The sequence below is a fragment of the Triticum aestivum genome, chromosome 6B (genome assembly GCF_018294505.1).
Source record: "Triticum aestivum cultivar Chinese Spring chromosome 6B, IWGSC CS RefSeq v2.1, whole genome shotgun sequence".
Classification (NCBI taxonomy): domain Eukaryota; kingdom Viridiplantae; phylum Streptophyta; class Magnoliopsida; order Poales; family Poaceae; genus Triticum; species Triticum aestivum.
This window is the reverse complement of record NC_057810.1, coordinates 479,650,023-479,662,060: the sequence shown is the minus strand read 5'-3', so window position 1 is coordinate 479,662,060 and position 12,038 is coordinate 479,650,023. Positions and strand designations below refer to the sequence as shown.

General features: G+C 46.0%; 1 protein-coding gene across 1 annotated transcript; it reads left to right on the top strand.

The window, feature by feature from the left end:
• Window positions 1-872: 872 nt before the first annotated feature.
• Window positions 873-4,481, top strand: LOC123137573 (uncharacterized). Its single transcript, XM_044557391.1, has 4 exons — window positions 873-1,061; window positions 1,471-1,565; window positions 2,453-2,718; window positions 3,390-4,481. The coding sequence occupies exons 1-4, from the start codon at window positions 1,032-1,034 to the stop codon at window positions 4,202-4,204; spliced, it is 1,206 nt and encodes a 401-aa protein (XP_044413326.1). The 5' UTR covers window positions 873-1,031; the 3' UTR covers window positions 4,205-4,481.
• Window positions 4,482-12,038: the final 7,557 nt, after the last annotated feature.

Genomic DNA, 12,038 nt, shown 5'->3' with positions numbered 1-12,038 from the left:
ATTTTATGAAAAAAGCAAGTGTGTTAATTGTGTGGTTTTGAGCATGTGATATCCATTCTCTTCAATCACTATCTACCCTATTTGCTGAGATTTGTGAGATAGGCCTGAGAAACCCGAAGGGAGAGAGAGTAGATTTTAGGTTTACGAAAAAATAAGTGTTTCTTATTATCGGTGTTAAGGCTTCTTTCATTATGACTAATGTGTAGTTGATGATGCTTTTCTTCTAAATCTCATCATGGCCTTTTTTGCGACCACCAGGTGGCAACATACAAATGTTGTCATGCCGCTTTCTTTTTGGTGAACACACATCAATTTTTTCTTCATTGCAACGCACGAGCATTTGTGCTAGTAGAAAATGAAAGGCGTACATCCATTATTGGTTCATTGGCTGTGCGCTTTTGGTGAAATAGAGTTACGTCACAAAATAAGCGAGATATAGTTTTAGCGTTCATTTGACCGAAATCACTAATTAAGGAGTATTCTCGGCAAAGGTCATTCTCACCTTATGAGGTTGTGAAAAGTGATGCATTGCATGTATGTCACTTATCGCAACATGAGAGTTTTCTGAAGAAAAAAAACGTGTACAAAAAAATAAAAAAATAAAATCTGAAGGGAACGCCCAGCACACGACATGTGGATGTGGTTGAGAGCGCCAAGTGACACGCTCCCAACATCAAAAATAACCCTTGCGGAGGCTCCTCGAGGAGTACTTTTTAATTAGTTGCTCTCAACGCCTGCGGGCGTGAAATAGGATTAGCCATGGCGACACCAATTGCCGCGGGAGTGGGAAACACACAAAGCATGCTGATGTACATCAGGCCCAAATGTAAGGAGAACGAAGGTGCCCCATGAGAATGTGGTACGGGCTTTCGGCCCAGCCCTTTCTTATACTAGACTGATCGCCTCCTCCTGAAGTCTAAACCCTCACTCCCCTTCACCACTGCTCCCGCAGCCTTCGTTCGGCCTTGCCCCTCCCGCCGAACCAAGGAGTACCGGGCGCGGCGGCGGCGGCTACCGCCCGCAGGGCCAGCATGGCGTTTCTCTTCAACAAATTCCAGGAGGTACGCTTCCCTTCCTTACGTATCTCGCAACCATCTCCGGATCTCGATCTGCTTGGTCTCGTTGTGCGCGAGAAAACCAACATCGATTAGCCTCAAACACAGGAAATTATTCTAAAATTCTTTTACGAGGATTTGAGTGAAGTCAAGTGTATGTGGGAGGGAGATGATGGTGTGTGTTGAAACATCTGGAAGTCTTACTGTATAAATGTGCTTATGGCTTGCCTCGATGCTCTAAATCGTGCTTGATTTTTCTGTCTAGGTTAGAAGTTTTTTATTTTGCAATTACATTTCCTATATGACTTCTCTGTTTCTTATGGTATGCCAATTCTAATGAGAAGGCAATTAGTACTCTGGGCAGCATTATGGCTTTGTCAGCTGTTCCTCTAATCAATTTACTGGTTCATTTCAGGCAATCAAAACACTTGCTAAGAGTCCAAGCTTTGCTCGAGACCCACGGCATCTTCAGTTTGATGCTGACGTGAATCGTTTATTTCTCTATACCAGGTATATGGATATCTGAAGAAATCGCCATGTTCTTGTTCATTTGTTTTTCGCAGATGATAACACAGTAGTTCTGCTACATGCAAAATTGCAATTATCTAGCATTTTTGGTCTTCATAGGCAATAGAGAATTGAGATCAATATTTGGAATTTAGTTTACTCTACAGGTCTATTAAGGTTGTTATTGGATTCTCATAGTTTAGATGCTACAATATATTGATCTTATTATTATCCCTGTGATTAGATGTTGTGCATATTTTACCGTTGACTGAAGGATCAAGCCTCTAAACCACGTGTTAACATGGTAGTTCTGCTACATGCAAAAATTTAGGACTTAGTTTACTCAACAAGTCTATTATGGTTGTTATTGAATTCTCATAGTTTAGATATTATCCCTTTGATTATATATTTTGCATATTTTAATTTTAAAGTATTCTGTTACCGCCTATTGAAGGATCAAGCCTCTAAACTATGTGTTTGGTTATTTCTAGTTTCTTTGGAGATGCATACCAAATTTGCTTGCAACACTCGCTATGAAACTTATGATTAGATTGCTACAAGGTCCATTAAAGTTGCAAGTATCTAGCATTTTTTGTCTTCATATGCAATAGAGAATTTAGATCAACATTTGGAACTTAGTTTACGCTACAGGTCTATTAAGGTTGTTATTGGATTCTCGTAGTTTAGATGCTACAAGGTATTGATCTTATTATTATTCCTATGATTAGATATTTTGCATATTTTACCGCCGACTGAAGGATCAAGCCTCTAAACCACGTGTTTGGTTATTTCTAGTTTCTTTGGAAATGCATTACCAAGTTTTCTTATAATACTCGGTATGAATATGATTAGATTCCTAAATTCTTTATCCTTTTTTATGTGCAACTTAGCTATAATCGTTTGGGAGAGCATTCTGAAGAAAAGGACGCCGAGGAGATTATTGACCTGGCTAGCAAAGCATCTGTTACTGACCAGCAGAAGCAAGTTCAGGGAAATGTTCATTATCAACTTAAGCATATATGCAAATCAATGGATAACATTCTTCGTCCTGATACAAAAGATCCATCACAATCTTCTTCTGATGCTTATAATAATTCTCGACGAAGTGGCTTGAGTTTGGCCGTTGGCACAGGAGTTGCAGCTGCAAACAAGCCAGGTAATATGTTTCAGCTAAGTGCATTCATTGACACATTCACAGTTTTGCACCTGTATCATCCAAATTAGGCTCGTAAGCATATGTTGAGTAGCATGTCTTGCTGTACAATGCATACTACCAAATAAGTTATTTTAATTTCTGCGACCAAAGATACTTTAGAGCCTAAATATGATGATCAGAAAACATATACATGTGTTTCCATCCCAAATATCTACAATTATGGCTAAGGGTGTTATAGTTCCAAAGACATTCGTGGGCCCTTAGTTATGTGATAGGAATAACATTCCCTTTGTTATTTGAATTTTCTGTGCACTTAACTTATGCCTCAATTTTGTTTACCATAAATTAACATGCTTAGCCAGTATCATTCTTTCACGGTTTCTTTGAAGTTCTGGGTTAAGCACACATAACTATGTGCATTGATCTTTTGCCGGTTGCTTCATATGCATCGTGACCTATGAACTGTTCAACTATAGATGGCAAGCTAACTCCATATCCTGAAATGCTTCTTTTTGTACTGTTTACTGCAAGCTCTTTCTTACATTCACATACAGGAATTATGCTGCTACTGTGTTCATATAGATATAGTTACATACATCAAGTTCTTCATAGTTGTTTTATTCGATGAATCATATGAAGCTATCATCTGATGCATTTGCTCTGCAGTGCAGCTGTTCCTGCTACGCGACCTTTAACTCAAGCTGAATTGTCAAACAAATTCAGGGATCAGTTTGGCTACACCCTTGACATCAAGCCGTCACTAATACCTCACAAAGATGCAGGGCAAGGTCTGTTCTTATCTGGAGAAGCTAATATTGGTGCTGTCCTAGCCATCTACCCTGGAGTTATATACTCACCTGCGTATTATCGATATATCCCTGGATACCCAAGAATCGATGCGTGCAACAGCTATCTTATCACAAGATATGACGGAACAATAATCAACGCGAAACCATGGCATTTAGGTGGTGAAACAAGAGAAATATGGGATGGTTCAGATCCAGTGGATTACAATACAACGCCACCCAAAAGCCCAGAGAGCAACTCTGACCGGGCGTGGAGGATGCTTAACAAGCCCCTGCAGAAGAGTGGCACTGAAAACTTCGGGGATGTGCTTGAACGGCGAAATCCACTAGCCTTTGGTCATTTCGCGAACCACCCACCGGGAGGGTCGACTCCTAATGTCATGATCTGCCCATATGATTTTCCACTGACAGAGAAGGACATGAGAGTATACATCCCGAACATTGCATTTGGTGGTGAAGAGCCCGTTACAATGAAGAGGTTTGGCTCCTTCTGGTTCAAGTCCAGAGCCCCTGGTAAAGAGACTGGGGAGTCACCGGTTCTGAGGACGCTTGTGCTAGTAAGTACGAGGTCCGTATGTGACGAAGAGCTCTACCTGAACTACCGGTACAGCAGCTCAAAGGGGCGGCCAGACTGGTATACCCCAGTGGATGAAGAAGAGGATAAGAGGAGATGGAGCTAGGTCTGAACCGACCTGCCTGTAATGTTTTGTTCCAATGTTTCTTTCATCAGTAACTGGTGAACTCCAGAAGCCGATTCGGCCATTCTTTCTATGTTTCAGTCAACCGCATAGGTAGTGTCTCTGCTGAACTCTTCTCGCAGGTCTTTTGTGGCAATAAAAAGAACACCAGTTACGTCTCATGTTATTTGAGGTAGTATCTGTATTATCCATCCCGTTGTTGTAAGGGGATATTTACGAGCTTATCACTCAATCTGTGTCAGCAGTGCCATACTTATTTGCTTTCGGAATAGTAACAAGCTATGCCATATTGCCAGCGAACTGCTTCTCATCTAAATAAATACTACCTCAGTAACTTAATATAAGACATTTTTTTGACACTATTACAGTGTCCAAAACTTCTTGGGAGTTCCAATTGGTTGAGTAATCTTGTGATGTCCTGCCGTGGAGTAGGTCCAATATGTTGAGTGCTCCATGTTTCACGTTTGTCTGAAACTGAGGTGGCTGGTGTTGTGGCCATGCATACGTCTGAAGCATTGGAGATGGGCGACTAACAAACAGCCTACGCCCAAGCTGACAGTGGTAGTAGTTCTCTATCTATAGTAGTGTGTCGACAGACTGTATCGTACTGGATGGCGATATCTTCCGTGCAGTTGGCTTCACTGAAGATCACGCGAGCTGACTGCTGACCAAAGGCCGTCTCTTCTCTTCATCATCTCATCCCTAGAAGACACCGCTGTACGTGCTGCGCCGTATGGGTAGCATGTGTTGTCGTCCTTGGAAGTTGGAGCACGCATGCCTGGGTAACTTGTCTTGCCGACTAGCCGCACCGAAAGAGCACCCATATTCTTTGGTAAGATCATAAGAAATCCATGCAATCCCCGGTCAAATCGTCGTCGCTCCGCAAATCCTGAACATTTCTGCCGTGCACACGCTGAATGCTGTATTCTAAGATCTCTCTCCATGTGCTCTTCTTGCTCAGAGCTGGTAGAAACCTGCTGAATACTCAACTGATATTTGATGCCGACGAAGCATCCAACAAGGCAGGCGTGGCATATCATAACAGGCAGAGTGGCTATCTTGTCAGTCGAGATGCCAACTCATTTGGGAATGGAACAGACCACAGTATGTATTATTGTGGGAACAAGCAAAGCTTTGCTGTCAGCTTGTTCGTATCATGGAAATTAGTGAGCGGATAATGAGACACGTTATACGGTGGGTGGAGTGGACGGACGGTGTTTCCTTCTTGGGAGAAACCTCCTCTTCTGTTGATCAACAGTTTAGAAACAAAATTGACGAATAACTACTACAAACATGATTTCTTTTCGCAAAAAGACACATGATTTACTTTATCATGATAGCGGGGAGCTTGCACGTCATTGCACTGACAACGAAACGGTTACACAAATCTGTACAACAACACACCTGATTACAGAATCACAACTCACACGCTGGTCTATGCAAGACGAGTTGTTGTCTTCTCATCCCCCATAATGAAAGCCAAGCCACGAGTTGTCTAAATAAGTAGGAGTAGTAGGCATTGTTATCTCTCTTCACTCTTTTCTTTCCTGTCCTTATAATTGAGTGGAGTATTTGACATCACCCCATCGCATGTGTGTGTTTTTTCACACTTGAAAACCGAAGAATAGTAGCACTGCTATATATTGTGACAGATTTACTGATGTTACAAGCCAATGGTGATGTTTCAAGCCATTACATCATCGAGGAATCGAGGGTGATCCAACAGGAAAGAAGAATACTGCAATCCCGATCCTTTTGAATGGAAGAGTGTTTCTAGTGCCTGAAACATCCGGCCAGTCCACATCAGTCGCGGAGATTAAAGCCATGGCGATGACCAAACCGGAATTTGCTTCGACGCCCGTCCATATCCGGCGATGGTACTATACCGCTTTTCCTCTCGACAGGTTTGTTATGTAGCCCTTGTATTCTTCAACGGGTGCTATGTATCCATCACCTTTGTGTACTTGTGCGCATAGAGAAGAGAAATACTACTACCAGTACACTGCTGTATTCCACTATGTATGTTTGTATTCCACTATGTATGTTTCTTCGGTGGCGGTGGTCAAACAGGTACTCCATCATTGGATCGATGGTGACCCTGGCCTGAGGGGATTAGTTATTTGTGTTCGTGCTTCCAGTGCAGACAAAACGATGGGTTACTGTAATGGCTGGGCCCAAGCTTAGGCTGGTAACGGGCCAAAGGTCGGACAAGTTCTCCGGCCGGCAGACGGCAGTGCTCGGTCCGGCCGGCGAAGCGTTATCCTGATGTGGAAAAGGTCCACAAATTAACTATGCTGCCTTGTGCTGCTGTTCAGCGATATATAGTGCGCATGCTAAATCCATGGTCGAGACGGTCATCTTCTATATGTAAATAGCTAGCTTTCACTAACCTATTTCTCTAAACATGCAAGCATGCCACTTTATCCTTCTCACTCACAGAATAAAAAGCAGATATCATATAAAGATGCTCTTCTCAGATGAATTGATTTTTTGCCACACTAGATTGTAGAGGTGGATCTTTACTTATACCTTGTACTTTCTCTTTTTCGTTTTTTGGTTCCCTCCCCCAGAGGAACTTCTACAGATGTTCCTTGCATTCTTTTTATTTGATTAATAATATGATGCCCCCTCCGCCCTCTCCCTCTCGCGTCGCCCGAACACGCGGGGGGGGGGGGGGGGGGGGAGCAACCTCTGCCGCCAGCGACCCTCCCCGCGTCCGTCCTCCCCTTCGCTGCCGCAGGTAGTCGGCGGCCGGGCAAAGCCCGTGCATGCGACACGGTGGCGGAGGGCCTCTCCCCTCTCCCCCGGATCCATGGGTGGCGCGGGCGCCCAGATCCGCGGAGGTGCGACCCCCACTTCGGCCCACGGCGGCACGACGTCCTAGCGGCGGCAGCTGTGGTGGTGCCGGTGGGAATCGGCCGGATGCACAGGGGGCGGCGGTGGCCGAGGCGGCGACCCCATGGTTGGGTGGCGGCGCGCCCGTTGGTCCGACCAGTTCCGGCTTGTCCCAGATCTGGTGACTACCGGACCGCGCGGGCGGTGGCGGCGGCCCGGCATGGCCGGTGATCTGGACACAGTGGTGCCGGCGGCTCGCTGGTCTGCTGGAGATCTAGGAGTATCATTGTCTCCGACTCGGTCTGCTCCAGTCCGTGCTAGCTCCAGTACAGGGAGGCTGTCGTCATCTCCCGGTGATGGCTGCATGGATCCGGTGGCAGCAGCTGGATCCTTTGGATCTAGTCTCCGGCAGAGAAGGCGGCGGTCCGTGCACAAGACGCTGGATGGAGTTCTACGAACAAATCTGGGTGAAAACCTGCTCTTCGCTAGATGCCAAAGCTGACGGTGGCGACGCTCTATGGCGTCGTTCCCTTCTTGAAGGCATCGCCGTGGAGAAGTTCTAGACTACTATCTGCTATCTCCGGGGGAAACCCTAGATCGATAGATCAGAAGACGGCGACGCGATTGTGTCGTTTCCCCCTTGGGGGCGTCTTTCTTGGAGGTGTATGTGGGCTCGAGGTACCAGTGGACGACATCTTTGGTGGAGCGGTGTTTCATCATACACATGGATGGTGACAGATCTTGATGGCATGGCGCCCTGGAGATTAGGAGTCTGATGTGCGATGATGGACTCACGCTGGAGGGTGACGATGTCTGGCATCATGGTGGCGTCGATAGCAGCTAGACCGGGCAAGGTCGATGCGGCAGTACAGCTCTGAAGATGGATTGGTGGCAGGTGACGGCGACGGCCTCTGAGTGTGCGCCGGATCGGTGGGTGCCCCATACCCGGCAGGCATCCTGGTTGGGGCCTCAGGTCTTAGATGTTAGGCTTGGCTGCGAGGTCTGTTTGATATTAGGCCCAGACTATCAACATCCCTTCATCAACTAGATAGGACTAGCGATAGATGTTGCCTAGACGGTGGTTTAGTCTTACTGCTGTATTACTTTGTAAGGTCTTGTGTGAATAATCAATAAAGTGGCTGCATGCATCGTCCAGATGTAGAGACCGGGGGTCTTCCTCCTTTTCAAAAAAATAAAAAAATGATATGGGGTGTAAGCCCTGCAGTCTTCATGGTAAAAAAGCATGCAAGCATGCCACCTCATCATTCAACATGGATGAGAAAAAGCTCACCTTAACATGCACCCATGCATAAGTAAAAGCTACCTCAACATGCAAACATGCATGAGAATTTTCATTTTATTCATATTTAATAAATATCTATAATTGTAAAGTAATTTCACATAATAAATTATTTGTATTTTCAATTTAGTTATCATATTATTCCAGATATTCATGTTTCATACAACCAAATATTGCAAAATATTACCGGAACAACGTGCGGGGTTTCATCTAGTATTGAAAAAGTTCGTCATGCCACCTGAAGCTACGCGGCCTACCTCTTGTGAGTTGTGAACTTGTGATACATGGGGAAAGATAATTGTGTCATGACGCAAAGTTGTGCGTTTGAGGGTCCGTGTTGGAGATTCCCTTACATTGCATATTTGTGTCATCATGCAAAGATCTTTTCCCATGTACACTCCCTGATCAGAGCAATGTTAGCCTCTCTACTTCTACATCGCCAAGCAGCTTAGCCGGCAGCAGCAGTCCCTGGCTATGTCGCCGGGTACGTGCCGTATTGCGCTAGCGTCAATGCGGCACCGCTCCTTTTCCCTAAATCGGCATCGCCGCAGGTCGTTTGATCACGAATGCCGAGCGTGGATCAACTTGGTGTCCGCTTTCTGTTTGTCGGTATATCTTAATCGGGTGAGCCATCATATGATGATACAAATAGAGAGTTGATGGAGATGATTCACGACAAAGACAGAGGCAAAGGCCGCTTCGAGGATGGACACATGGATGACTCGGAGCCGAAGGTGTACACCCAGCAGCCAGTCACGTACACCCAGCAATCGGACTTGTACACCAAGCAGCCGGAGCAGGACACATAAGACAACGAGGTATTTGATCCGGTGGATTGGCTGGCCGATCCAAAGAAAAGGGGTAGAGGAGTTTCAACATGCGGGTGAACGAATTGTTGTGATGCATGGTTGCCACTAGCATCTATCCGATTCATGGCACAGAGCAAAAGGGTGCAACATTTAGGTCCAATATTCATTCTTGGTTTCGCGAGCACGGGAATTTGATGCCCTGCCGCAATGAAGTCATCTACGGTCATGGAACAAAGTTGCTAAACCATCAATGGTACACCATCCAAGAGTCCGTGAGCAAGTATTGCAGCCATTTAAAACAACTGATCGGTCGAAGGCCAAGTGGTGTGCAAATTGCCGAGCAAATAAGTTCTATGTGTTGGTCATTTGGCCGGATATGCAACTTGTTGGTTGGATATGATCTTGGTCATTTGGTGGGATATGCAACTTGTTGGCCCGACATGCTCTATGTGTTGGTCATTTGACCGGATATGCACCTTGTTGACAATATGCTTTTGCAAGCCCTCCCGTGCGTGCAACTTGTTTTTGAAGGTGGATAAGATGAGCTTCATCCTCATGCATTGTTGGTTGAAGTTGAATTCACAAAGTAATTGGCAACTATCCATTGCCAATTCCATCAAGACCGCTGACGTCGGCAATAAAGAAGAAATGAGTGATCCAATCAATCCAACAAAATAGCTACCCAAGGAGGTTAGAAGGGGGTTCCGAGGAAAGGAGTGGGAGGAGGAAAAGGAGAATCGAGAAGGGACGGGGGCCAAGATGACTGAGAGGTTCAAGGACATCTTAGCGAATAAGGACGAGGCATGCGTGAAGCGCAATAACTAAAGGAGAAAAAGAAGGCGAAGAGGTTCAACATCTTGATGATGACGACCGAGAAGAGACAACCTCAAAGAGAGGAAGGTTGAGCTCGCATACACTTCGGAGGATACCGAAATGTTAACCATGAGGATGGACGAGTTGGATCCCAATGCAACAATGGTCATGTGCGTCCGTAGGATGTTGAAGCACTTGGTGGCTGAGATGAAGGCGACTGAGAAGGAGGCAGCTGGTGAGGAGGAGCCGACAACAGAGTGAATGAGGAGGCTTATATAACCGATTTGGGAGGGTTGGCGAGGTTATGTCCCAACGGGTAGGCCCACGGCGACATAAATCCCAACAAAGGCCCGAGCCCCTATTCTTAATGGCCCAAGATAACCCCAACAACAACAGGGGTCGGTGTGAGCACCTGTAAGAAGAATTCCATCAGCTGGTCAAAAATCATTCAGTTCAATCAAGAATGCGAGTCACCATCAGTCAGAATATACAAAAGGTCAATACCCATGCATATTAATACATGTGTTACACAAGCGTAGCATTATGCATTAAGGCATGGCATTACTGATCATCATCATTGCTAATAACGAGCATTCGTTTCCTTCGGTAGTGGAGGTAGATTATTACACAATTAACACACATGTAATCTATCCAGTTGGTGGCCCAAGTGTATAGCATACTCTATACCATTGCCACCGCTCAAAAGCTCGATTCCTCCAAATCTCTCCACTCAAACTTGATTGAAAGAGGATGGCTCGATCTACATTTCCACAAAACAAATTCGTGTTCCCCACTCTTGTTCATCACTAACACTTATTACTCTTCGAGTTTTGGACTTCTAGTCGTAGGAGTCAAGGCCCACAAGCTTCCTTGCTTGTGGTGTGGTACGAGAAGTTGGTAAAGGTTCGGTGGTCGCCTTCAAGACCAACCCCGAGTGATTTGAGGCCATCCATTGGGGGTGACTCAAAGAAAGATTAGGATGAGGCAATTGGCGGTGCTCCGGAGCTTTGGCTCCAACATCTCTCCAACAAAGATTAGCACTCCCTAAAGAGTGTGACTTCGGGATACATCATCGTCTTCGACTCATCTATGGCATATAGGTTTTGTCTTGTTAATTATCTTGGCTTGCCTGCCATATAGGTTTTTTCTCACCATATATTGCATATCTAAAGAATTTACTTTTATCCATAGTTAACCTTTAAATTGGAAGTTAAGCTAAATATTATAGTCTCCTAGTCACACCCCCACTCTAGTCCACCTCACAACCCTTTTACCAGTGCCTCGTCAACTAGTAGCCATTTTTATTGCCCAACCTTCCTCAGTGGGCTAGGTATTCTAGACCTCCAATGCTCTGGTACCGATCTCTAGGCCCATGGGTTGTGGCTTCAGCGGGCTGACCCACAATGTCATATGCACCTTCTGTGTGTTCATGAGATCCATGTTCGTGTAGCCGTCTTCTTTCTCTGCCGGAAGGGTGCGGTTATGCGTGTGTTGACATCGGATGGCGCGTCGCAGGCACGGGAGGCACGGTACGACACGATGTCATCCGCGGCAGCTACGATGCCCGTGTGGCCGTGCCAGGTTGGAGCAACTTGACACTCCTCGGTGAGCTCAACCACGCGCCAGCTTGGAGCTTCAGCTTTCGCGACTGGCCTACAACGGCCTGGAGCATCGATGGAGGTGGAACAGACAGATGCATGGCTCGTGACCGGTGGGCTCGATGGGCCACCCAGCGGACTCTTATGCCAGAGAACTCTTCTTCCTGCTCGCCGGATGCCATGGAGAAAATTGTTCATGGAGGAAATGGGAAGCAAGGTGTGGTGTGATTCTTGCTCGGCGTCTGTCATCATTTAAATAGCGGGCGGATGCGAGGAGCCAGCCGGCTTTGTGTTTAATGTCAGCCGGCTCGCGAATGGACGTGTGGACGAAGTAGGTATCTTGGCACATGCGGGGGTTTAATGGAGGAAGGTTGATAGTCTGCAACCATTTGAATGCGGCAAGGAGGCGTGTTGACCAAAACGTGCAGCAGGCGGCGCCCTCGGCCGACGCACTGCTTCAA